Below are 26,447 nucleotides of genomic sequence, written 5' to 3'. Positions count from 1 at the left end.
TACTCTGTGTGAGCTGTGATTTTTCTATGATTCTGTTTTCCTCTTTGGCTATTGGCGGGCCCTGAATGATGAACCACCGTTTTCACTCTGTATCTTTTCAAAGTACGCTTGCTGACCTTAAGACTGTCTAAAGTGGCTTAGAGACATTTGTATTCACATGCCTTTTAAAAGCTAGCCAGAGTTAATAGCTTCAAATGCAGTTTCCCTTTCAGAGTTGAGGGAACATGAGCCATTTGCAAAGCTTATTGTTAGACACCCTCTTGGGAACCAAGCATGTGGACAGTGCAGCCCTCATCAAAATCCAGGAGCAGAGCCTGTTTGTGGCATCACCAGGTTTTAATGTAAGAAAAAACAAGTTTGGACATAAGACTTTTGATTTACTATTTGTGTTCTTACAAAACATGAAGAAGACATGACTTTTTTTTTTTTTTTTTTTTTTTTTTTGAGACGGAGTTTCACTCATTGCTTAGTCTGCAGTGCAGTGCAATGGCACGATCTCAGCTCACTGCAACCTCTGCCTCGGGTTCAAGCAATTCTCATGCCTCAGCCTCCTGAGTAGCTGGGATTACAGGCATATGCCACCAAGCCTGGCTAATTTTTGTATTTTTAGTAGAGATGGTGTTTCACCATGTTCGTCAGGCTAGTCTTGAACTCCTGACCTCAGGTGATCTACCCGCCTCGGCCTCCCAAAGCACTGGGATTACAGGCATGAGCCACCGCGCCTGGTCCAGACATGCCTTTTTTTTCTTTTCTTTTCTTTTTTTTTTTTTTCTATAAGATGGAGTTTTGCTCTTGTTGCCCAGGCTGGAGTGCAATGGCACGATCTTGACTCACCCCAACCTCTGCCTCCCGGGTTCAAGCGATTCTCCTGCCTCGGCCTCCTGAGTAGCTGGGATTACAGGCACGTGCCACCACGCCTGGCTAATTTTGTATTTTTAGTAAATACAGGATTCTCCATGTTGGTCAGACTGGTCTCAAACTCCTGACCTCAGGTGATCCACCCACCTTGGCCTCCCAAAGTGCTGGGATTACAGGCGTGAGCCACCGGCCCCAGACATGAATGTTAAATGAACTTTTTCTGGCCAGGCGCGGTGGCTCACGCCTGTAATCCCAACACTGGGAGGCTAAGGAAAGTAGATCACTTGAGGTCAGGAGTTTGAGACCAGCCTGGCCAACGTGGTGAAACCCCATCTCTACTAAAAATACAAAAATTAGCCAGGCATGGTGGCACACACCTGTAGTCTCAGCTACTTGGGAGGCTGAGGCATCAGACTCGCTTGAACCCAAGTGGTGGAGGTTGCAGTGAGCTGAGATCACACTACTGCATTCCAGCCTGGGTGACAGAGTGAGACTCGGTCAAAACAACAACAAAAAAAGAACTTATTCTGTAAAGAGCCACATAAATATTTTAGATTTCTAAGCATCTTAGTCGGTTTAGTATTGCTGTAAAGGAATACCTGAAGCTGGGTAATTTATAAAGAGGTTTGTTTGGCTCATGGTTCTACTGGCTGGAAGACTGGTCATTTGTGAAAGCCTTAGGCTGCTTCCACTCATGGCAGAGGTGAAGGGGAGCCAGCATGTGCAGAGATCACACGGGGAGAGAAGAAGCAAGAGAGAGCAAGTGGAGAGGTGCCAGCCTCTTTTTAAACAGCCAGCTCTCCTGGAATGAATACAGTGAAAACTCCCTCACAGCTTCTCCCACCCCACAGGGAGGGCATTAATCTATTCATGAGGGATCTACCCCCATGATCCAAACACCTCCCATTAGTCCCCCACTGCAAACGTTGGGATCAGATTTCAACATGAGATTCAAACTATAGCACAGGGCCATAGAGTCTCTGTCACAACCACTCAACTCTGCAGTTGTAAAGGAAAAACAGCCACACATAAAAGAATGACTGTGACTGTGTTCCAGTAAAATTTTATATTTATGGATACTGAAGTTTGAATTTCATATAATTTTTAAGTGTCACAAAGTGTTATGCTTCTTTTGATTTTTTTTCCCCCGACCATTTAAAAATGTGAAAACCATTCTTAGCTTACAGGCCATAAAAAACAGGCAGTGGGCTAAATTTGGCTGGCCACCAGCCATAGTTGGCTGACTCCTGTTCTAACCATGTATCCTCTCCAGGTAATGCCCAGTGATGTCCGAACACTGGTGAATGGATTTGCCAAGAACCCTTTGCAAGCCCGAAGAGAAGGATTGTATTTCAAGGAAAAGGATTACAAATGTGTCCGGGCAGATGACTATTCTCTTTATGCCAAAAATGTGAGTGCTCAAGATTTGAAGACAGCTGAGTAAAAGAAAAGAGCCTGAACCCAGGAGGCGGAGGTTGCGGTGAGCCGAGATCGTGCCATTGCACTCCAGGCTGGGTAACAAGAGCGAAACTCTGTCTCAAAAAAAAAAAAAAAAAAAAAAAGAATTTGCCTCCAATTTTCTTTGCCCTGCCTGATCCTCTCTGTAAAACAGATTAAACCCATTAATGTCTTGAGGCACTGTCTGAGATAGCAGTCTAGTGCCAGGAAGACATATGTGAAAGAAAGTCCTATCAGAGAGCCTGGTTTTGAGAAATGTTCATTGCAGAATCTATTAACTGAGCCTGGCCTGAACTCTTTCCACTATAGTCCAGCCTTCATACTCTACATCCTCCTTTAAAAAAAAGGATAGATAGGTAGATAGATAGATAGATAGATAGATAGATAGATAGATAGATAGAGATAGAGATATATAACTTCCACACTTAAAATATCTCTTAGTGGCCGGGCACGGTGGCTCACGCCTATAATCCCAGGACTTGGGAGGCTAAGGTGGGCATATCACCTGAGGACAGGCTGGCTAACATGGTGAAACCCTGTTTCTATTAAAAATACAAAAAATTAGCCGGGTGTGGTGGCTGAGGCAGGAGAATTGCTTGAACCTGAGAGGCAGAGGTTGCAGTGAGCCGAGATGGTGCTATTGTATTCCAGCTTGAGCAACAAGAGTGAAACTTTTTTATCTCAAAACAACAACAACAACAAACTCTCAACTCTCTGTTGCTTATGAGGAATGAAGGAGATGAAAATCATTCATTGAATGTCCTATATTATGAGTTAGATATGCTTCATCCACATTATAAACTAAATAACCTTATTTTACAGATGAGGAAACTGAAGCTTAACACAGTTAAATAACCCTTATTCATGCAACAGAAAAGGGAGGCACTAGAATTCAAGCCTGGAGCTGTCCAATTCCAAAATGTACTACCTTTCCATTATATCAGTTGTTCTTTCTTTTTTTTTTTTTTTTTTTGAGATGGAGTTTCACTCTTGTTGCCCAGGCTAGAGTGCAATGGTGCAATCTTGGATCACTGCAACCTCTACCTCCTGGGATCAAGCGATTCTCCTGCCTTAGCTTCCCGAGGAGCTGGGGTTACAGGCACCTGCCACCATGCCTGGCTAATTTTTGTATTTTTAGTAGATACAGGGTTTCACCATGTTTGCCAGACTGGTCTCAAACTCCCGACCTCAGGCGATCTGCCCGCCTCAGCCTCCGAAAGTGCTGGAATTGATTACAGTCATGAGCCACTGCACTTGGCCTACATCAGTTGTTCTAATTGGGATAGGAGTATATGATAATCAGTTGCGGAACTTTTTCAAAATCCATCTGCCATTAAGATAATAGTTTAAAACTTGTTGAGGAAAGGCAACTAAATTGATGGAAAAGAGTGGACAGTCCAAAACAGATATATAAGTATATGGAAATCAGGAAATGGTGAAAAACATAGCTGAAGCATGACCGCTGGTCCTGTGATTAGAACCAAGAGCAGCATATTCTCTTTTATTCTTTATCCAGGAGAACACTGGCGTGGTTGTTGTGAAGACTCATCTGTATCTTCTGGTGGCAACTTACACTGAGAGCATGTATCCTAGTGTCTGTGTGGAAGCCACAGAGAAGCTGGGTAAGTCGGCATCCCAGTTCGTGTCTTCATTCCCTTTGTTAGTTGGGTTTTCCAACTACGAGTCACAGAGATTCAACTCAAACCAGCAAGGGCAGAAAGGAGGAATTTATTGGAAGGATGCTAAGGTTATTTACATAACCACTGGAAGGACAGGGTGCAGCTGAGCCATGGGGACAGTAGATTCCAGGGACTGGAACACTGCTAGGACTCTGTCTCTCTATCTTGATTCTAAATGAGTCAGCTTTGTTCTGTCTCATAGAAAACTGTTTCCTTTCCTGGCTGATGTCATGGCTGAGCCTCCCATAATACCACTTAATTTCTCTTAGGACCCTGATTTGGCAAGTTTCAGGTCATATGGTTTACCCCTGTATCAGTCAGCTATGTAGGTAGGGCAGGATAGGGGAGGAGGGAGACAGCAGGGTAAAAAGGCAGAGATGTGGCTGCTGGGGGTCTACCCTATGTAAGGAGACATTTTACAGGAAAAGAAATTACTGTGAGCCAGGCAGTCACTTTGTTGGTGTATACTGAATTCCCCCTTCGTGTCCATACATTTTTGAATAAAGATCTCATAGAGAACTAGCTTGGGTATTATATCTGTGAGAATTGATCTTAATAAATGGTAAATTGTATTTGTGTTTAGATTTTTTAAATTTAAATTTATACAACCCCAGTAAATTTAAATTTTAAAAAATTTACTGGAGTTGCATAAATACTCCTTTGAAGTAATTGGCCAGGCACGGTGGCTCACACCTGTAATCCCAGCACTTTGGGAGGCCAAAGTGGGCGGATCACCTGAGGTCGGGAGTTCAAGACCAGTCTGACCAACATGGAGAAACCCCATCTCAACTAAAAATGCAAAATTAGCCAAGTGTGGTGGCACATCACTGTAATCCCAGCTACTCAGGAGGTTGAGGCAGGAGAATCACTTGAACTGAGGAGGTGGAGGTTGCAGTGAGCCAAGATCGTGCCATTGCATTCTAGCCTAGACAACAAGAGTGAAACGCCACCATGTACCGCAAAACCTAAAATGCAATTAAAAAAAAGTAAAAAAAAGAAAGAAAGAAAGAAAAATAGAGAGAGAGAGGGAGGGAGGGAGGAAGGGAGGAAGGGAAGAAGGAAGGAAGGAAGGAAGGGTAGAAGCCTCTAATAACAAAAGCAGCCATTCATTCATTCATTCAACAAATATTCAGAGGTGATCACCATGTGCCCTGCATTACCCTAGGTAAATTAGGGAAACAGAGCTGGTTAAGATATAGCCTTTGCCTTCCATGCCTCTATACATGCTGTCCTATCTGCCTAAAATATTTTCCAGTTCCCTTCCTGTCCCTCACGTTTATTCAGCAAATTCCTAATCCTCATTAAAGACCCAAGTCAGATCTTGGCTTCTGTCCACTTTGGTATGGATTTTATGCATACCTTTATAATTATCCCCATTATAGTTCTTTGTTTATCTAGATTGTAAACTCCTGGAAGGCAAGAATTTTGTCTTAATCATTCTCCTTCTCCATTACCTAACACAGTATCTGATGTTGGGCAGGCAATTAGTACATGTCTAATGAACAAATAAATGAATTGTTTCAGCCTAGCAGAGTCAGGGAAGGCTCTGGAGAGCTGAATCTTAAAGGGCCAATTGAGAAATTAAGCACCATCACAGAAACTACATACCTCTATACAGATATGCCTCATTTTATCACATTTTGCATTATTGAACCCTTCCTGAGCAGGTGTCAGGATTTGAAGGAGGCTTTATTTCAGAATGGTAGGGCAGGAGCAGAGAGCAGAACAGAGACATAGAGATCCAGATTAATTATCTAATTAAAATAACCAGAATATGAGATTAGAAAGATGGGGAATTCTGCTGTCAGGAAGCTGACCTCTATCCTGTCAGCTAGAGCTCAGGGCTAATTCCGCAGATGATACCAGAGAAATTGCGCAACTACTGTAATGTAGATTATGTGGCTGGCACTAAAAAGGTTGATATTCTTGCTTAGGGCCATGAAAAACTCCACAGACTCCAAAGAATATGCCCTGGTTAGAAGTGCACGCATGGCATCATGCCATTAATATCCCACTGCTCTGGAAAGGGACACACTATCCTGGAAATGGTTGGATGCTCAGGAAGGATGGACAAGGCTGATATACACTCAGAAGCCAGTTCTCTTATGACTGACTTTTGTTTCCTCACTCCTTTTTAAAAAAATATTTTTCTCTATCTAAAAAATTATATGTGATCATTGTAGAAAATTTGGGAAGTAAAGAATTATGGGCTGGGTGCGGTGGCTCATGCCTGTAATCTCAGCACTTTGGGAGGCCAAAGCAGGCGGATCACTTGAGGTCAGGAGTTCAAGACCAGCCTGGCCAATATGGTGAAACCCCATCTCTACTAAAATTACAAAAATTAGCCAGCTGTGGTAACAAGTGCCTGTAATCTCAGCTACTTGGGAGGCTGAGGCAGGAGAATTGCTTGAACCTAGGAGGCGGAGGTTGCAGTGAGCCAAGATCGCGCCAGTACACTCCATCCTAGGTGACACAGCGAGACTGTGTCTCAAAACAAACAAACAAAAAAGAAAATCAGGTTTGTTTTTAAAATAAATATATTAGAGAGTCACATTCGTAACACTGGCAAAATGTTAACATCTTTAATTCTAGGTCCTCAAGTTATTTTTGTTTGTTCCTTTTGTGTTTTTCTTTTTTTTTCTGAGACACAGTTTCACTCTATTGCCCAGGTTGGAGTGTGGTGGCTCAATCCTGGCTCACTGCAACCTCCACCCCAGGGTTCAAGCGATTCTCCTGCCTCAGCCTCCAGAGTATCTGGGACTACAGGTGCCCACCAGCACGCCTGACTAAATTTTGTATTTCTAGTAAAAATGGGGTTTCACCATGTTGGCCAGGTTGGTCTTGAACTCCTGACTTCAAGTGATCTGCCTGCGTCAGCCTCCCAAAGTGCTGGGATTACAGGCATGAGCCACCACACCCAGCCAAGTCCTCAGTTTAAAAAAAAGAATCTTAAGCATATATTGTGACTTATTTATAGCATTATTATTGAATTATTAATTTTTTTTTTCTTAAATGTCTTGTGACCTCTCTATAAATTTAAGTTGAGAAGTTTCAGGTTGGGACATAGACTTTTTGGAAATCAACCAGGTTTCCTAGTTTCTTCATTTAAGCCCTGCCTCACTCTGTAACTGAATCTATATGCTAAAGAACTGGGTTCTGTGTTTTGATAGATTATTGATATGGCTAGAAATAGATGATTCATGGTTTTGATATTCTGTTTATTCTCATGAGAATTCACCTGGGATTTATTGTCAAATTTCTAACATAGATGAGTGGGAAAATATGATTCATTTTACAGAATTTGCCTTGAAGTTAACTTTTCAGGAGTCAACTTCTTTTGTCACTTAATATCCCACTGCTCTAGGAAGGGATATTCTTTCTCCATACTCTTCTATCAGTTGCATCTTTCATGATTGCAGTAGAGGAAGGCCAGTTAAGTAATATTCAGCATTCAATGTAAGAAGAAGAATGGAATTTTTGAGAATGAAGCAGCAGCTTTCAATGTTTCTTTATTAATAGCTTGTTAAAAAATGAAGTACTGGCCAGGCACAGTGGTTCACGCCTGTAATCCCAGCATTTTGGGAGGCCAAGGCAGGTTGATCAATCCCAGCTTGGCCAACATGATGAAACCTCATTTCTATTAAAAATAAAAAAAATTAGCTGGGTGTGGTGGTGGGTGCCTGCAATCCAAGGTACTCAGGAGGCTGAGGCAGGAGAATTGCTTGAACCCAGGAGGCGGAGGTTGCAGTGAGCTGAGATCACACCACTGCATTCCAGCCTGGGTGAAAGAGCAAGACTCCATGTCAAAAAAAGAAGTGCTACCCAGCATGGTGGAGTATACCTGTAGCCCCAGCTACTCAAGAGGCTGAGGCAGGAGGATCGATTGAGCCCAGGAGTTTGAGTCCAGTGTGGGCAACATAGTGAGACCCCGTCTTTAAAAAGTAAATACATCAAGTGCTGTAATCAGTTTTAAGTCTAGGTCATAGAATACATATAGAAGAGGAGGGCAGCAGGTTCTTTTATGCTCTTGATCCCTCTCTCATCCTGCTCCCTTTGCCCACTTATATGCATTATTCATCCTTTTTCTGCATGGAAAACCAATTCACACTCCAGGACAGCTCAAATATCTCTACTGTGGCACTTATTACCATGAAATAGAATTGACGTTTATGTGTACCTATCTCCCCTACTAGACAGTGGACTCCATGAGGGCAGGAACTGTGTTTTAACTATCCAGTCACCCTTGTATCTCCAGTACCTAGCACAGCGCCTAGCACATGGTAGTTATCTGGCAATGTTTGTAGAATAATAAATGGATAAATCAATCATTTGTAGTGATAATTTGCTGCTCATAAATAATAACCATGCTATGTTTGCTTTCAGGAGACTACCTAAGAAAAAAAGGAAATTAAGTCATCAGAGGCTCGTGAAAGACACTTCTATTATTATAGAAGAAAACTGGAGAGCCTAAAGAAAAAATAATATTTTATGGTTGAAAAACACTAAATGGAAGGTACTAAAAAAGAAGAATGAATTCAGAGAGCAATTTTTATTACTTCAAGAGATCCTCTTCTTTCATTGGAATTACTTCATCAACTGTTTTTTTTTTATCAGTGTTGGTCATTGGCATGGAACATGAGAGCACTGATCATTTCATGGAGCATATCTATTGGGAGTCTCCTTTCCTTGAGGCTATTTTACACAGATGTGTACTTTACACACCTTGCTAAGTATGCCAAGAATGCAAGGCTTTCACCACTCTTTATCCAGGACATTTCTCAGGGTTATGTTGCAGCAAGCAACCTTGAAAAATGAGGGGATGTCTCCCTTGAGGACAAAGAGCAGGCTTGCTTACTGTTTGCTATAAAAGCAGTGGAGTCCCTGAGCTCAGTGTTCCCCTCCTGTAATGCAACTCCCTGCATGTGTGACATCTGTCTGGCCCACATCACCCCTGTGAGACTTAGGAGAAGGGATTGCAAAGGCCATTCAACAAGGGACCACTAGTCAAGGTATAAGGGTGGAGAGCTATAGAACCTATTTTGAAAATTAAAGATTCTAGCCTATTACTAGACATTAGCATCTTTTTTTTCCTAACAGCAACCTCAGGCCAGCCTGATCAGTATACCCTTCAGATGTCCCTGGGGAGATAACACCTTAGAGTACTTGCCAAAGGACAGCCTAGGAAATTCAAATTTAATTCTGGTTCAGCCAGATTGAACTAACATGGTCCTATATCACGACAATAATGACTGCTTAGTTATGTACACTGTTCTCTAGGTCCCAGCACTTTGGGAGGCTGAGGCGGTTGGATCACCCAAGGTCAGGAGTTCGAGACCAGCCTGGCCAACATGTTGAAACCCTGTTTCTACTAAAAATACAAAATTTACTCAGGTGTGGTGATGGGCACCTGCAGTCTCAGCAACTTGGGAGGCTGAAGCAGGAGAATCACTTGAACCCTGGAGGCAGAGGTTGCAGTGAGCCAAGATTGCACCACCACACTCCAACCTGGGCGATACAGTGAAACTGTGTCTCAAAAAAAAAAAAAAAAAGAAAGAAAGAAAGAAAATAAGCAGTATGTGGGAGACAGTGATCATTGAAAATGGGAAGATGGATAGAGCCAAAATAGAAAAGGCTACTTTCCTTAGAGTCACTCAAAAGACATCAAGCGGGGCTGTGGGCTAGAGAGTATTTTTAGAAAACTATTAAATTCTGAGTACAAAAGTAATATATGCTCACTTTTAAAACTTGGGAAAATAAGTTAATCATAATTTAACTTTAATGAAAACTTCTGGGCCAACCACAGTGACTCACACCCATATTCCCAGCACTTTGGGAGGCCGAGGTAGGCAGATCACCTGAGATCAGGAGTTCAAATCCAGCATGGCCAACATGGTGAAACCCATCTCTACTAAAAAATACAAAAATTAGCCGGGCATGGTAGTGGGCATCTGTAATCCCAGGTACTTGGGAGGCTGAGGCACAAGAATCACTTGAACCCAGGAGGTGGATATTGCAGTGAGCTGAGATTGCACCACTGCATTCCAGCCTGAGCAACAAGAGCAAAACTCTGTCTTAATAAGTAAGTAAGTGAATGAATGAATGAATGAATGGAAATTTCTGTTGATGGTTTTGAGATTTTCTTCAGGCCTTTTTTGATGCATGTAATATATATGTTTTAACCTTATCTAGATCCTTAATGCATAGAGTTGACATTCTACCATGTCCGTTTAGCATGATGCTATGAGACCTTGAATGTCTTTAAATTGCTTCAGAAACATTTTAAATCATTGCATATCATACAATTTAAACATAATATTGTTCTTTGTTAGATATTTAGATTATTTCTACTTTTCACTTCATAAATAATATTACTATTTATAACTTTTACATAATTCTTTGTATCTGATTATTTCCTTAGGTCTGGAAGTAGAATTTCAGAGTCAGAATTTGAGCAACTTTATGGCTCTCTGGAGTTTTTGTTTTGTCTTTTACAAGAAAGGAATTTTACACCATAGCTTATAATATGCAGTTGAGAGGTTTTTTTGGCAGGTAGGAGTTGCATATAATTCAGCTTTCATTTATCAGCCCCCTCTGCTTGTGGGTTGGATCTGAAACAGTCTTGGTGTCTCAGTGAGTGAGAATGAGAGAAAATACTGCAGACATTTGAACTAGCTGAATCAGACACTGGAGAAGCAGGTTACTCTTTAAATTCCAGATAGTATGAAATCATGGTGATGCTGGACAGTCACACCTCTGCAGTCCAGAGATGTACAATATAAAGATATTTGTAAGGTTTGTACGACAAGCTCGGAAGCATTTGAGGACTTCTAGTCACAACTCCAAAAGAGGCAGGGATGCCAAGGCCCAAAGATAAACAAAGACTGAGCTATCAATATGTCAGGCTAAAGTTAAGCTGTGTCATCAAAACAGAATGGACAGGAGCAGACACATGCAAAGAATGGCTCTCAAGCCTGCAAGACTTGAACATGTGAACATATTGATATGTGTGTAGAAGGAATGTGTAACCACAAAAAATGGAAGTGGGGCTGGGTGCGGTGGCTCATGCCTATAATCCCAGCTTTTTGGGAGGCCAAGGCAGGAGGATTGCCTGAGCCCAGGAGTTTATAATCAGCCTGGGCAACATAGCAAGATCTTATCTCTACAAAAAATGCAAAAATGGCTGGGCATGGTGGCCCACACCTGTAGTCCCAACTACTCAGGAGGTTGAGGCAGAAGGGTTGCTTAAGCCCAAGAGTTTGAGGTTATAGTGAGCTATGATCATGCCACTGTATTCCAGGCTGGGTGACAGAGCGAGAACCTGACTCAAAAAAAAAAAAAAAAAAAAAAAAGATCAGCCAGGAAGCTCAGATAAGAGCAACTGGAGTAACATTGGTTGGGCCTATTCAAAGTGGAAAGGCCTTTGAACAAACCCTTTAAGTAACTTGGTAGTTTCCCACAATAATTATTTTGAACAAGGGTCCTACGATTCAATTTGACACTAGCTAACTGGAGTTAATGCAGACCCCACAGGTTAAGGGGCTCAGTTCCCACAAGCCTGTCCCCGCTACAGATGCCAAACACAAGTCCCAGGTCCCCAGGCTACCCACACTACCCACACTTCTGTCTGACATGGCTACAGATTTGAGGGGAGTGCCAAGGCAGGGGTGTTTGGTAATTTGCTGGAATGACTGCAGAACTCATGGAAGGGCTATACTGCACTTATGATTGCAGTTTTCTTATAAAGGATGCAAGTCAGGAATAGCCAAATGGAGATGTATAGGGCAGGGACACAGAACTTCCACACCTCTCTAGACACATGCCCCTCCCAGCACAGGAATGTGTTCACCAGCCTGGAAGTTCTCTGCTGGGCCAGAAGCTGGTGTTGAGGCCTGCCCAGCATGGGTGGGTGGAGCAACCTTACTGCTCCCAGGCCTGGTAACTGCAGCCTCTACTGGGGCTATGGTGCTGGCTGGTCTGCTCTGGGGCCTAAGGCTTATAGAGGTCCCTTTGGACTCGAGAGGTGACCCCATAAAACGTCTAAGTGGCTCTCTGCCTCAGTCTAGAAGCACAATGGGTGGGTGTGGGGCCTAGAGGATTCTCCTGTTCCCAGTCTTGCACAGATCCCTGTGGAGAGCATGAGTCCCCCAGGGGGCTCTCACTCACTCACCCTGTCCTGTGTTGAAGAGGTTCTCCTGGCTCCATGCTGAGCCCATACAGCTGGTGCCTGGCTTCACTTCTCTCTGCTCTCCGTGTTCTTCTGCTGCCCTTATGGATCCCAGCGTGGTTGCTCAGATGATCAGCCTGTAGGTCAGTGTTTACTAGTCCTTTTGTTTCTTCTCCATGACAGCAGCACACATGAGCTGTCTCCAGTCCACCATCTTGGCCCCACCCCCAATTCATCTCAATCATCCCATCTTGTCCTGAGTCCTAGCTTATCATTTGACATTCCACATAGATTTGCCTATAGATTTTGGGGTTCAGTCCCCATGCCAATAATTTCTCCTTATAAATTAGCACACTGACATCTGGATTTGAGAACTCAGTTCTGTGAGCTGTAGATCGTGCTAGACGTGCTGTGGGCAGGGAGTCTGACCTAGACTACAGCAAGTCTCTGAAGTTCTGCAGGCCTGGTGAAGTCTCTTGGCAGCTCACCTGGCTGGCTAGCCTTTCCTAAACACACCTGCTGCACTGCTGGGTGCCTAGTGAGAGCCTTTTTCATAAACCTCCTCAAGGCAATAACTGTCTGGAGCCTCCTCTGTAGGGCATTTCAGCTGCCTCCTGTAATTCTCATTACAAACTTCCAACTGGGTCCCGCTACTCAGAGAGAACCACACGAGACACTTTGGTGATAGCTATACAGCACCTGTGGAGGTGCCCAGGGAGCAGGCGATCTTTTGAAACAAGGGTCTCAAAACTAGAGAACTTTGTATCTTGGTGGTTCACAAAGCCATTAGAAGAGGCACACTGGCATGAATGGATTTAAGGGGTTCGTTTTTCCCAAGTTCTCAACTTCCATATGTACTTTCCTAAAAAGGATCTGCTGTAGTTGAAGATTCATGTCAAGGTTACTTTCTGGCCTCCCCTCCTCAGCCTCCCTTCACCAAGTATACAAAAGAGCTCACTCGCACAGCCCTTTGAGCCTTTGAGCCTGGCTTGGAGCATAAGAGCTGTGAGGTACCAAAGGAAGGGAATATTCTCAATATTTTAAAATTGAATGATCTCTTTCATGCTCTATTGTTCAAAAATGCATCATATATGAAGGAGAGTCCCATAAGAGTAAAGCAAAAAAAAATCAGTGAGAAACAGTGAACACTCTTATATCATAATTCATCCATGAAAGGAAGTCTGCATGCCTTGTCCATCTATATTTGTTAAGATTCAGAAGCGAAATGATTGTTAGAAGGCACATACTAACATGATTAATTTAAAAATGAGAAGACTTTTCTGATAGAAAGTAATTTGATTTGGCTGATTAGTTTAACAGTGAGGACTGCCTTTGCCAATAACAATGTCACAGATGTTTTCCATAAATGAGTTAAGTCTGCAGCTCCAACATGTTAATGAAAATATTTTGTTTGTTTGTTTGTTTTGAGACAGAGTCTCTATTGCCCAGGCTGGACTGCAGTGGCACGATCTCGGCTCACTGCAACCTCCACCTCCTGGGTTGAAGCGATTCTCCTGCCTCAGCCTACAGGTGCCTGCCACCACACCCGACCAATTTTTGTATTTCTTTTCTTTCTTTTTTTTTTTTTGAGACAGAGTCTTGCACTGTTGCCCAGGCTGGTCCCAGGCTGGAGTGCAATGGCATGCTCTCGGCTCAGCACAACCTCTGCCTCCCGGGTTCAAGCAGTTCTCCTGCCTCAGCCTCCCAGGTAGCTGAGATTACAGGTGTGCACCACCACACCTGGCTAATTTTTGTATTTTTAAGTAGAGATGGGGTTTCACCATGTTGGTCAGGCTGGTCTCGAACCCCTGACCTCGTGATCCACCTGCCTCAGCCTCCCAAAGTGCTGGGATTACAGGAGTGAGCCACCATGCCCACCTCCTAATTTTTGTACTTCTAGTAGAGACAATGTTTTGCCATTTTGGTCAGGCTGGTCTTAAACTCCTGGGATTATAGGTGTGAGCCACCATAACTGGCCTGAAACTACATTTAAAGCATGTGATAAGCTAAAAGGATTTCATCCCAAAAATTTAGCAAAAATGTATTGAAATTAACATTTTTACTTCCTGAATCTTTCCTGAGTATATCAATGTAAACAAGGTACCTCTAAGTGAAAAAATAGCAGATGTAATTAATAAACATTTGATATGTCTTCAGAAAGCTTTGTTGGTATAATTCCAGAAACTGAGAACTTGGATGACATTTGTGACTGAATAACAGATTGGATGATTTCCAAGTATTTACTTTCAGTAAAACTGAAGCAAGATCTAATTAAGTTGTCAGCTAACAGAGCATTGAAAATAACTTTTGATGACAAATCATTATATGGTTTTTACTACGTAATTCAGATGTATTCAAAGAATCGGCTAGCATTCCTACAATGAAATTTCTTTCCCACCTAATTTATGCAAACTAAATTTCTCAGAGCTTGTCTATAAAAATAAAAAATGGGAAGAGAACTAATTTCAAACTCAGTCCGATTCTAGCAATAAGTAATATTCATCCACATATATAATAACTATTGGGAAAAATTCAACCCTACCAAGTGTCATTAAAAATGTCTTTCCAAAAAAATTTTACATTTTATATTTCATAATTATTAAAGTAATACATATTGTTTTGCTCAATTGTGGACTAATAATATTGTAATAATAATAAATCCAAACAAAATTTAACACGTATAGTAGCCCTGTGGTCACAGAAAATAACTTTTTAATTAATATCAATTTATATACATATTTTGGTTGCAGATAAGAATGATCAGTAAAACATAAAATGTAGCAGAATATGATTCAATGAAAAAAATGGAATGAAAACATGAGTAGTAGAAGAAAAATAAGGTTGTAAAACTTTTAACTGTTAAAGAAGAGTTTAGGTCTTGTTTAGTGGATGATTATATTAATATCAAATTGCTCTAATATCATGCTGGAGTGCCGTGTTGTGATCTCGGCTCACTGCAACCTTTGCCTCCCAGGTTCAAGTGATTCTCCTGCCTCACCTTTGAAAGTAGCTGGGACAACAGGTATGAGCCACCATGTCAAGCTATTTTTTGTGTGTGTATTTTTACTAGAGACGGGTTTCACCGTGTTGGTTGGGATGGTCTCCAACTCCTGACCTCAAGTGATCTGTGTACCTCTGCCTCCCAAAGTGCTGGCATTACATGCGTGAGCCACCACACCCAGCCCAATTGATATATTTAAAAGCCTGATGCAGGCTGGGCAAAGTGGCTCATGCCTATAAACCCAGCTCTTTGAGAGGCCAAGGCAGGAGGATCCCTTGAGGCCAAGAGTTCAAGACCAGCTGAGGCAACATAGTAAGACTGTCTCTACGAAAAATAGAAAATTTAGCCAGGCATGGTGTCATGTGCCTGTAGTCCTAGCTTCTAGGATGGCTGAGGTGAGAGGATTCCTTGAGCTCAGGAGTTTGAGGTTACAGTGAGTTATGATCACACCATTGTACTCCAGCCTGGGCAAGAGAATGAGACTCTGTCTCTTGCGGGGCGGAGGGAGGAAAGCCTGTTGTAAGAGTTTAAAATGTTAGTATTAAAAGAAATAAGAAATCCTTATCTTTTGAACTATTTATATTTCAGATGAAAAATTTTAGAGATCAACTTAAAAACGTGAGAGGAGGCTAGGCATAGTGGCTCACACCTGTAATTCCAGCACTTTGGTAAGTGAGGCAGGAAGATCACTTAAGCCCAGGAGTTGAAGACCAGCCTGAGCAACATGACAAGACCTTGTCTCTACCAAAACTTTAAAAAGTAGCCAGGTGTGGTGGCATGTGCCTGCAGTCTGAGGCACATGAGACTACTTGAGAGGCCAAGGCCCACTTATTCAGGAGCCTGAGGCAGGAGGATCACTTGAATCCAAGAGGTCAAGGCTGCAATAAGCTATGATGGTGCCAGTGCACTCCAGCCCTGGTGACAGAGCAAGACCTTGTCTTTAAAAAAAAAAAAATGTGGCGATTCCTCAAGGATCTAGAACCAGAAATACCATTTGACCCAGCAATCCCATTGCTGCGTATATACCCAAAGGTTTATCAATCATTCTACTATAAAGACACATGCAGCCAGGCATGATGGCTCACACTGTAATCCCAGCACTTTGGGAGGCTGAGGCAGGCGGATCATGAGGTCAGGAGTTCAAGCCTGACCAATATAGTGAAACCTCTATATTGACCAGCCTGGCCAATATAGTGAAACCTCTACTAAAAATACAAAAAAAACTTAGCCAGGTGTGGTGGCGGGCATCTGTAGTCCCAGCTACTTGGGAAGCTGAAGCAGGAGAATTGCTTGAACTCTGGAGGCAGAGGTTGCAGTGAGCCGAGATTGTACCACTGCACTCCAGCCTGGGTGACACAGCAAGACTCTGTCTCAAAAAAAAAAGAGACACATGCATACCTATGTTTATTGCAGCACTATTTATAATAGGAAAGACTCGGAACCAACCAAAATGCGTATCAATGATAGACTGGATAAAGAAAATGTGATACATATGCACCATGGAATATTATGTAGCCATAAAAAAGAATCAGTTCATGTCCTTTTCGGGGATATGGATGAAGCTGGAAACCATCATCCTCAGCAAACTAACAGAGGAACTGAAAACCAAACACAAAATGTTCTCACTTATAAGTGGGAGTTGAACAATGAGAACACATGGACACAGGGAGGAGAACATCACACATCAGGGCCTTTTGGGGGATGGGGGCAAGGAGAGAGAGAGCATTAGGACAAATACTTAATGTATGAGGGGCTTAAAACCTAGATGACGGGCTAATAGGTGTAGCAAACCACCATGGCACATGTATACCTATTAACAAACCTGGATGTTCAACACATGTATCCTCAAAGTAAAATTAAAAGAAATGAAAAGTGAGAGGGAACACATAGTTTTGGAACATGCTTTTTGCCTATTTCAGAATTTAAAAATGTGCAGACTACCACCTGGAGTAAGGAGAAATGCCTTGGGCCCTGAGCCATGGTGGGTGGTGGCCAGGAAGATGGCAGAGGCAGGTAGCCAAGCAGACAGCCCCAGAAGACACCAGGGGTGAATAGGGGTCCTGTTGGGCAGATTCCAAGCCCTTCTCTCTCCCAGAGCCTTCCTAAATCTTTACTCCCAGGATTTGCCCACCAGCCTCAGGGTGGAGTGTCCACAGAGGGAGGGGAGGAGGAACCCAGAAAAAGTCCTGCAGGCACAGAAGCTGGCACCGTACCCAGAGCTGAACTGCTCCAGTTCCTTCAGTGGGAAAAGTATCAACCTTTATCCTGCTCCAGACCATGAGTCACCTCCAAGCTTGGGCTTAGAATTAGAGAAGCTGCTGCCTCAAGGTGACTCAGCAGAACTTCACAGAACCCTTTGGAGGAGCTGAGAGCCCACTGGACAAGAGATTATCCCCCCAAACCCATTTAACTACCAAGATGAACAGCAGCAACTGTACCCTAGGACCAGCTGGGTTTCTGGACACAGACCTCCACCCATGCTTAACACAGATATTGTTTGTTCTGCTAAAACATAATCCTTTGGGAAGACTCAAAGCTGGGGGACTGTGGAAACAGACACTGCAAATTACCACCCAACCCAAAAATTTGGATCTTGACAGAAAGGGGGTTAGAGCAGAGGTGATGCTTTGTTTCAAGAAAAGCAAACTTTTTTGTGGGGTTTCCAACAGACCTATTGCTGCCCCTTTTGGGGGATCAGGCACTCGGAGATGATCTTTGCAGCACCCAGGGAAACCTCCTAAGCTCCATACCACATATAGAAATCCCTCCTTTCCCCATCTGCTGTGAGGGGCAGCCACTTCCGAGGTGCTCTTCCTTCTCTCCACTTGGCCTTTTCAGCATTCAGGTGGGAGGGGGTGATGAGGCAGCCTCTCCTGCAGACTCTAACCCAGGAGTCCTGGGTTCTGGCGGCTGCTTTTCTGTGGATGAGCTCTGTGATCCTAGATGAGGCCCTTACCTCTCTGTTTTCCCACCTGAAAATGGAGCTCATCACCTGCCTGACTCTTTGGGGATGTTGTGAGGCTCAGGTAGGCACCACATCATCCAAGCACCTTTCCCCAGCCTGAGGCACCTTCCCCTCTCAAACACCCACAGCCTTCAGGGGTCCCTTGAGCACCTATCCCTTTATTTCTTCACCCTCCTTTAACAGCTGCACTGCACCTTCTCTGCCCACCACACAGCTGGCACAGAGCTAGATACAGCCCTTCACCCCAAATATGAGTTATCTGCCCCTAAGGGAAAGCAGCACTCAGCCACCCTCCTGCCCTGGGACAGAAGCAGCATCTAGAGATACCCAAGTCAGGAAGACAGCCTGTCACAACCCGTGCAGGGAGGGACCAGCCACCACAGCCTCAGCCTGAGGGATGCCAGGAGGAACTTGGGCCACCACAGCCTCAGGTTGAGGGGTACAGGGAGGAGTGCAGCCACCACAGCCTTAGGTTGAGGGGTGCAGGGCAGGTTGTGTCCCCTGAGGATCAAACTTGTGTAACATGATGAGATCATTTTGATAATTACATTTCTAAAATGAACAAACAGGGCACACCCACATGCCAGGCAATGGGCCTGCCGATCCCTCTGCCCAGAACATAAATAGTCCCTCCCTGAGCTGGGCCTGCAGCAGCAGCCACACTGAGGCAGGAGGCACAGGCAACCCAGTGCTGACGGAAGGAGGGAGACCCCAGCAAGATGGCTCCAGGTGAGGCTCCCCTCCTCCTGGGCTGTGCTCTCAGGGCCACCAGCCCCAGAAAGGCAGGCTAACTCCCCGGGAGAGGGACTGTCTGCAGAGCCCTGCTCTGCCTGGGCCCGGGACAGTGCGTTATGTAATAATATCTTAGTCCCATTCTTGCCCAAGACTTGAATCTCAATTTCTTTCATTCCACAGCCGCTGCATGAATCCCTCTTCACAGCCAGAGAAGATGCAGGAAGCAGCAGTGGCTAGGGATGTAGTTAGGGAAGCCAGACAGGCAGTGACGGTGAGGGGCAGCAGTCAGAGATGAGAGGTGGAGACAGGCAATCTCTGGAGATCCTAATTTGGGGAAGGGGGTTCCTTTCAAATCTGTCCCAGTTTCCATGCCTTTCTTCCATCCCTCCACTCCTGTGTCCTCAGATAAAATGTTGGCCGTGCATTTTGACAAGCCAGGAGGACCGGAAAACCTCTACGTGAAGGAGGTAGCCAAGCCAAGCCCAGGGGAAGGTGAAGTCCTCCTAAAGGTGGCAGCCAGTGCCCTGAACCGGGCAGACTTACTGCAGGTACCCAATTACCATGGGGTGGGGCACTGGAGACCAGCGCCTGCTCCTGGATCAGAGCTGCTTGGGTCAGGACCTGACCATTAGCCAGTTTTGAAGGGAGCTGGGCCCAGCATGGCTAGATGGGTGGCTTAGGTTCTTGGCATCTGTGTCAGATTCAGGAGCAGGACTGCAGCACCCACCATTGTGCCCTCAGAGCCAGCCAGGGACACTGCCTTACCTAGCCCCACAGCTGGGCCAGGCCGGGAGAGTCCGCGCAGACATTAGCCAGGAGAAGAGCTGAGGTTCGTTGAGTGCTCACTCTGTGCCAGGCACCTGCTCAGTGGATATTTTAATTTAAGCCTCACAAGCACCCAAGGAGATGGGGCCTTGTGTCTCCATTTCAGTAATGAGGAAAGTGAGAACGATGCCCAGGAAACTACGTAAGCCAGAAGCTTGGGGTTGATGCCCTGTCTCTCTGCTCCTCATCTGCTTCATCAGCCTGGGCCTCTGAGCCTCCCTCATCAGCAGATGTCCAGTCAGCCCCCTTCTCCCTGCTGCTCTATCCAGGGCCACGCCAGTTCCACTTTACCCGGGCACTGGCAGCACCTCCTCCAGCCCCCTCTCCACTTGGCAGCCGGAGCAACCCACAGAGAGATGGCCACACACTTAGGACAAAATGGAAACTCCTCACCCACTGTGGGGCCCTGCTGGTCAGGCCACTGACATCTCATCCCCCTAAGCAGAAGTCCTTGTCCCTTGCCCAGCACCCTCCCACTGCACTCCATGCTCCTTCCTGCTCTGAGCTTACCTTTCTCTCTCCCTGAGATGCTCTTCAACCATTCTTTGTATGTCTGGCTTCTCTAATGGCAGACCGCTAGTTTCCACAGATCTGGCTCGTTTGCGTGTGTGTGTGTGTGTGTGTGTGCGCGTGTGTGTGTGTGTATACTTCTTTAAAGTCTGTCTTCCCCCACTAGACTATAAGTTCCACCAGAACAGAGTAATCTACTTTGCCTAGTACAGGGCCTGACACATAGTAAGCATGTGTAGCATGTGTTATATGACTGAATAAATGGCAGAGACAGAATTTGAATCCAGATCATTTGGCTCCAAAGTCCAGAGAGCTGCCTCTCGGGAAGGAGGGGATTCGTGTATACATAGGAAGTTTGAGAACTGAGGGTCCCAGGCCCCTTTGTTTGGAGCCTATTCTGATCCAACTCCCAAGTTGTGTCAGGCAGCAATGAATGCAACCCCTTGCAAGCCATGATCTCAGTCCCTGTGCCCCAGAGCCAAGCCAGCACCCTTCCTGCCTCCCCTTCCTCCAGGCTGGAGACTCAGAGAACCAGTTTGCATGACATCCCCTCTGCAGATCCAGTTTCTAGCTGGTAAAGATGGCATAATCGCTCACCTTCTTGTGGAAGCTGAGTTCAGAGCAGGAGAAACAAGGGCTGAGATGGCAGGATGTCCCCTGGCCATCCTCTCAGGGTCACAGACCTTAGCAAGCTGCATTCCACGCCTTCTCCCAGCTCCCTCAGCCCCCTGACTCACAATACTGTCTGCCAGGCTGAGGTAGAGACAGGGAAGACCTCTCAGGCTGTCTCTGGGATGAAGCTGTTTCTGGAATGACTCTTATTTGGAGACTATCTGAATTTTCTCCCACCCTAGAAAACCGAAAGTAGATTCTAAGCCAAAAATCCACCTTCTCTCTCCAGCAACAAAGAGGACTGACATTTAACTCCCCTTATCAGACCCACTTACTGTGCTGCCCTCCCTTTGCAGAGACAAGGCCAGTATTCCCCGCCCCCAGGAGCCAGCAACATTTTGGGACTCGAGGCATCTGGACACGTGGCAGAGTTGGGGCCTGGCTGCCAGGGACACTGGAAGATCGGGGATGCAGCCATGGCTCTGCTGCCTGGTGGGGGCCAGGCTCAGTACGTCACTGTCCCCGAGGGGCTCCTCATGCCTATCCCAGAGGGACTGACCCTGCCCCAGGCTGCAGCCATCCCAGAGGCCTGGCTCACCGCCTTCCAGCTGCTGCATTGTGTGGGTGAGAAGGATCCCTACCCCATAGAGATCCCCTCCCACTAGCCCTACCCTGTCACCTGAGGCCAACTGCTGACCCCAACCCAGGCATCTGCTGGCCCTGAAAATGTAAGCCCTTCACCCACACCCTGACACGCCCTAGCCTCTAATCCCAGAGCCAGCCCAGACATGTACCCCATGGAGACAACTACAGGCAGTTTTTTGGTTTGTTTCATTTTGTTTTTGAGACACGGTTTCACTCCATGGCCCAGGCTGGAGTGCAGTCGCTTGATCGTGGCTCTCTGTAGCCTTGACCTCCTGTGTTCAAGTGATCCTCCCACTTCAGCCTCCCAAGTAGCTGGGACTGCAGACATAGACTACCATGCTCAGCCAATTTTTTTAATTTTGTAGAGATGAGGGTCTTACTATATTGCCCAGGCTGGTCTTGAACTCCTGGTCTCAAGCAATCCTTTCTCCTTGGCTCCCAAAGTGCTGGGATTACAGGTGTGAACCACCACATACAGCCCATGGGCAGTTTTTATGACCAATATGAGGCAAAAGCAAGGTTCTCAGAGCAGTTCCAGCTGCCTGTCCCTATTTCCAGAGGAGAAGAAACTGTCCTTAAGTCTGTCTGCCCAGGTCCCTCAGGCAGTGGTTCATTTCTCACACAAAAAGGGATCAGAGTAGCCCAGACATGTGGCCTGGGGACCTCCCTCTCCCAGGAGCTCTAGACAGTTCTAAGCCTGGCTCAGGAGCCGCCTTCAGGGATTAATCCTTCACTGGATTAATCCTGCTCAAGCCCAGCCCTGGTCCAGGCCCCCGCTGCTGTAAAACCTCTGATGGCTCCTTGTGCTTAGTGCTCTTTGTGACCCAGGGCCCATGACCTTCAGCCTGGTCTCTCCTCACACCCTCAGGGCACAGAGGGTTTATGTTTCCAAACCAATCCTACACTCTCCCACCCCCACGCCCTCACTAGCTCAGGATGCTCTGGTATTGTTGCCACAGGAGGAGTTCGAGAGGCAGAGACCGTGCTTATTCACGCCGGCACAGGAGGTGTGGGTACCGCTGCCATCCAGCTGACCAGGCTGTTCAACGCCATCCCCCTGGTGACCACGAGCTCCAAGGAGAACATCCAACTGGCAGAAGGGCTGGGTGCTGCAGCTGGGTTCGATTATAAGAAGGAGGACTTCTCTGAGGGGGCTCTGAAGGCCACACAGGGTGGGTGTGCATGTGTGTGTGTGTGTGTGTGTGTGTGTAGAGAGAGAGAGAGAGAGAGAGTGTATGTGTGTGCAGACTGTGTGTTTGGAGGGTGTGTGGGGGGTGTGTGTTTGGAGTATGTGTGTGTGCATGTGTGTGCCTGTGTGTTTGGAGGGTGTGTGTGTGTGTGTGTGTGCGCGTCTCTGCAGGCCTGTGTGTTTGGAGGGTGTGTGTGTATGTGCCTGTGTGTTTGGTGTGTGTGTGTGTGTGTGTGTGTGTGTAGGCCTGTGTATTTGGAGGGTGTGTGTATGTGCATGTGCACTGGCCTGTGTGTTTGGAGGGTGTGTGTGTATGTGCAGGCCTGTGTGTTTGAAGTGTGTGTATTGGGGGGGCCTATTTGTTTGGAGGGTGTGTGTGTGCGTGTGCAGGCCTGTGTGTTTAGAGGGTGTGTGTGGGCAGGCCTGTGTGTTAGTAGTGTGTGTGTGTGTGTGTGTGTGTTTGTGTGTACTCATGCTTGTGTGTTTGAAGGGTGTGTGTGTATGTGCCTGTGTGTTTGGTGTGTGTGTCGGGGGGAGGGGTGCCTGTGTGTTTGGAGGGTGTGTGTGTGCATGTGCACTGGCCTGTGTGTTTGAAGGAGATCAGCTAGCTGATCCCTGGCTTAACCCCTCTTCTCTTATCCTGTCCCCTCCCCTTTCATAACCTTACCTCCTCCTTCCTCTCCTTTATTAGTAGCTATCTATTGCTGCATAACAAATTACCCAAAACTTAGTGGCTTAAAACAATGCATATTATTATCTCCCCATTTCTGTGGTTCAGGAATCTGGGAGCAATTTAGCTGGGTCCTTCAGCTCCAGGTCTCTCCCAAGGCGTCAGCCAGGGCTGTGGTCATCGCCAGGCTCACCTGGGGTGCAATTGGCCTGCAAGTTCAGTCTCATGGCTTTCATAGGCTTCAGGTTCTTGGCAGCTATTAGCCAGAGACATCAGTTCTTTGATATATGAGCCTCTCCATAGGGTAGTGTGAAACATGGCCAGTTGCTTCCTTCAGAGAGAGCAAGCAAGAATGAAAGTGTCCCATGTCCCATAGGGAAGCCACCACCTTTTGGTGACCTAGTCTTGGAATTGACATCCCATCACTTCTGTCATGTCCTTCTTGTTAGAAGAAAGTCTGTAAATCCAATCCATGCTCAAAGGAAGGGACTGGAAGGTGTAAATACTAGAAGGGAGGGGTCATCAGGGGACCATCCTGGAGGCTGCCTGCCACATCTCCCTTTTCCTCCTCTGGACTCGCAACCCTCTCTTCTTTCTCTATCGCAATCCTCACTCTCTACTGTATTTTCACAAAGCCTGAAGATGGTCTAACCACTCAGGATGGAAAAAAAATTAATTAGAACTAGAAAATATGTACCAAGGAAAGCAGAAAAAAACATGTTAATCATAAAGATTAGAACAATAACTGTGAGCAAGTATTATGCAAGAGTCTGAGCTTCCTGGCTGCCCAGTGAAGGAGGAGGAGGAAGAGAGAAAAAGGGGAAGGAGAGGAAGAAGAAAGAAGAGGAAAAGAAAGAGGAGATGGAGGAGAAAGAAGAAAAGGGACGAACAGGAGGAGAGAAGGAGAAGGGAAGAAGAAGAAGGAAAATGAGGAGGAGGAAGAGAAAAAGAAGAATGATTGGGATTCCCATATTTGTAAACATTTGAGGGATCTCAACCATGGTGGGGATGGATTGAAAAAAAAAGATTTGGGTGGCTGGGCACAGTAGCTCACACCAGTAATCCCAGCACTTTGGGAGGCTGAAGTAGGTGGATTACCTGAGGTTGAGAGCTTGAAACCAGCCTGGCCAACAAGGTGAAACCCTGTCTCTACTAAAAATACAAAAATTAGCCAGATGTAGTGGCGCACACCTGTAATCCCAGCTACTCAGGAGGCTGAAGCATAAGAATTGCTTGAACCCAGAAGGCAGAGCTTGCAATGAGCTGAGATCACACCACTGTACTCCATCCTGGGCCACAAAGTGAGACTCTATCTCAAAAAATAAATAAATAAATAAATAAACGATTTGGGGAGTTCCTCAAAGCTCCAGAGGGTCCAGTACCCAAGGGGATTACGTAACTTTAATTACCAAAAAAGGAGGTAATTAAGGAGGAAGTCTACTGACTTTTCAGAAGAGAACAATGCTCTCCAGTGCAAGTACTCAAGGCTGGGTTAGTCTGTGTTTAGAACTATGATGAGACATACCTCCTTAGCCTAAGGTCGTCTGAAAGCTGCATGCTTAGCACTTCTCCCCCAGCTCTCTAGGAGGACTAAGTGCACCTTCCCTCCCAGATAGTGCTTTTTCTTCCCACTTTGTTTCCTGACACACAGGATAATGTGCAAAACTAGATCCAGAGGGGAGGAGTTTGGGCATCTGCCTTCCCACGATATCTAAGCCATTTCTACCTACTATCCAAGGTGTGGGTGTCAATGTGATCCTCGACTGCATTGGTGGCTCCTACTGGGAGAAGAACCTCCACTGTTTGGCTGCAGATGGCCGATGGGTTCTGTATGGTCTCATGGGGGGAGCAGAAGTCAACGGACCCCTGCTTTCCAAGCTGTTGTGTAAGCGCGGAAGTCTGCGGGCCAGTCTGCTGAGGTCCAGGGATCGGAAGGTAGGTGACAGACAAAGCTGAGCAGGTTCTGGGCACTGCCCTTGAGTTATAATCACCTGACTCCGATCTGCCTTGGCTTATAGAATTCCTGCTCATGAAGCTTTGCTGACGTTGCCAACTCTCCTTCCTCTGGATGGGAACCTAAGGGTTAGCCTGACCCTTCCTCCCTCAGAAGTCTCATTTCCACCACCTACTTCCTAATATAACTTGGACTTACTCCTCCTCTCTTCCAAGTCCAGGATTCATATTGAGACTCCCATACTTTAGGAGATTCGGGGGTGGTAGGGTCCCTTGATATTCCAGGGGTTCCATTGTCCAAGGGAATTTAGATTGATAAATGATCTTTCCTCCTCCATGGTTTGGTCTGACCTCCTTGAGTCAAGGCTAGTACTAGGGCCAACCAGGCATGGCCTGATATTCCCCATGAAGTTGTATGAGGCCAAGGAGACCTCATCCTTATCCTGTTAATGTGCTGTTCTCTCTGCCTCAGTACAAGGAAACATTGGTGAAGACCTTCACAGAGCAAGTCCTGGCCCACTTCTCCCCCGGTAGTGCTGTGCAGCTGCAGCCTGTTGTGGATAAAGTCTTCACTATGGCTGAGATTCAGAAGGCCCACGCTCGCATGGAGGCCAACCAGAACGTGGGGAAAATTATCCTGGAGATGCCCTAACTTGAACACGGTGTGGCTGATGAGGGACACCGGGCCAAGGAGAACTGTCAGGGATAGAGCCGGGGATGTGGGAGTGTGGGGAGCCCCTGGGCTGGGCTGAGTTGGGCCAGGGGATGGTCTAAAGAAAACTGGGGCCAGGCTACCTCACAACATTGTTGAGAACATTAAACTGAGACCACAGAAATAAGATCACTTCGTTAGCTGTAAAATACATTGCAGTGGGCAAGGTAAGAACTTTGTAGATTATATGTAAGCTGCAAAGTGTTCATATATTATAAATATATTATGACAAATTTTTTGGGGGTGGGAGCTTTTTTTTTCCAATGGCTATACCCCAGGTCTGTTTGACTATTCCCATAGCCAAAATTCCCATATTTGGGGGAATAAACTACATCCAGTCTGCTCCCTGATTCAGAATAGTCCTTTGATCTTCAGAAATGGCCTAGGGATTCAGATCAGTTCTGAAGATCAAAGGACTAGCCTGAATTAACACAGAGCCCTGGCCCCAACCCCTTCTCTGAGTTCCAGATG

The 26,447-nt window shown here is 45.7% G+C and overlaps 2 protein-coding genes and 1 long non-coding RNA gene across 3 annotated transcripts in view; 2 read left to right on the top strand and 1 right to left on the bottom strand.

The window, feature by feature from the left end:
• Positions 1 to 176: 176 nt before the first annotated feature.
• Positions 177 to 10,097, top strand: PFN4 (profilin family member 4). Its single transcript, XM_003935251.4, has 4 exons — positions 177 to 341; positions 2,132 to 2,269; positions 3,833 to 3,938; positions 8,379 to 10,097. The coding sequence occupies exons 1-4, from the start codon at positions 225 to 227 to the stop codon at positions 8,405 to 8,407; spliced, it is 390 nt and encodes a 129-aa protein (XP_003935300.1). The 5' UTR covers positions 177 to 224; the 3' UTR covers positions 8,408 to 10,097.
• The window catches only part of LOC120366037 (uncharacterized), a 42,741-nt gene continuing 18,560 nt past the window's right edge, over positions 2,267 to 26,447 (bottom strand). Inside the window, exons 4-5 of the long non-coding RNA XR_012516573.1 lie at positions 12,163 to 12,296; positions 2,267 to 3,912 (exon numbers count right to left, since the gene is read on the bottom strand). This is a non-coding gene — a long non-coding RNA (uncharacterized LOC120366037). The remainder of the gene's footprint in view (positions 3,913 to 12,162; positions 12,297 to 26,447) is intronic.
• LOC101037079 (quinone oxidoreductase PIG3-like) lies at positions 18,764 to 25,982 on the top strand. The gene is made up of 6 exons (XM_003935250.4): positions 18,764 to 18,854; positions 19,266 to 19,408; positions 21,164 to 21,431; positions 22,412 to 22,624; positions 25,050 to 25,246; positions 25,737 to 25,982. Exons 1-6 carry the CDS (start codon positions 18,845 to 18,847, stop codon positions 25,914 to 25,916), a joined length of 1,011 nt encoding a protein of 336 aa, XP_003935299.2. The 5' UTR covers positions 18,764 to 18,844; the 3' UTR covers positions 25,917 to 25,982.

This window comes from Saimiri boliviensis, chromosome 1 (genome assembly GCF_048565385.1).
Source record: "Saimiri boliviensis isolate mSaiBol1 chromosome 1, mSaiBol1.pri, whole genome shotgun sequence".
Classification (NCBI taxonomy): Eukaryota; Metazoa; Chordata; class Mammalia; order Primates; family Cebidae; genus Saimiri; species Saimiri boliviensis.
Note: the sequence above shows the minus strand (reverse complement) of the source record. Positions and strands in the feature narration are given on the sequence as shown.

Bases quoted from the DNA above. Each gene is read 5' to 3' on its own strand.
- LOC101037079 (XM_003935250.4), top strand. The intron at 21,432-22,411 runs GTGAGAAGGATC...TTGTTGCCACAG, and splicing joins CCAGCTGCTGCATTGTGTGG to GAGGAGTTCGAGAGGCAGAG. The intron at 25,247-25,736 runs GTAGGTGACAGA...TCTCTGCCTCAG, and splicing joins TGAGGTCCAGGGATCGGAAG to TACAAGGAAACATTGGTGAA.
- PFN4 (XM_003935251.4), top strand. From the start codon at position 225: ATGAGCCATTTGCAAAGCTTATTGTTAGACACCCTCTTGGGAACCAAG. The intron at 2,270-3,832 runs GTGAGTGCTCAA...TTCTTTATCCAG, and splicing joins ATTCTCTTTATGCCAAAAAT to GAGAACACTGGCGTGGTTGT. The intron at 3,939-8,378 runs GTAAGTCGGCAT...GTTTGCTTTCAG, and splicing joins GGAAGCCACAGAGAAGCTGG to GAGACTACCTAAGAAAAAAA.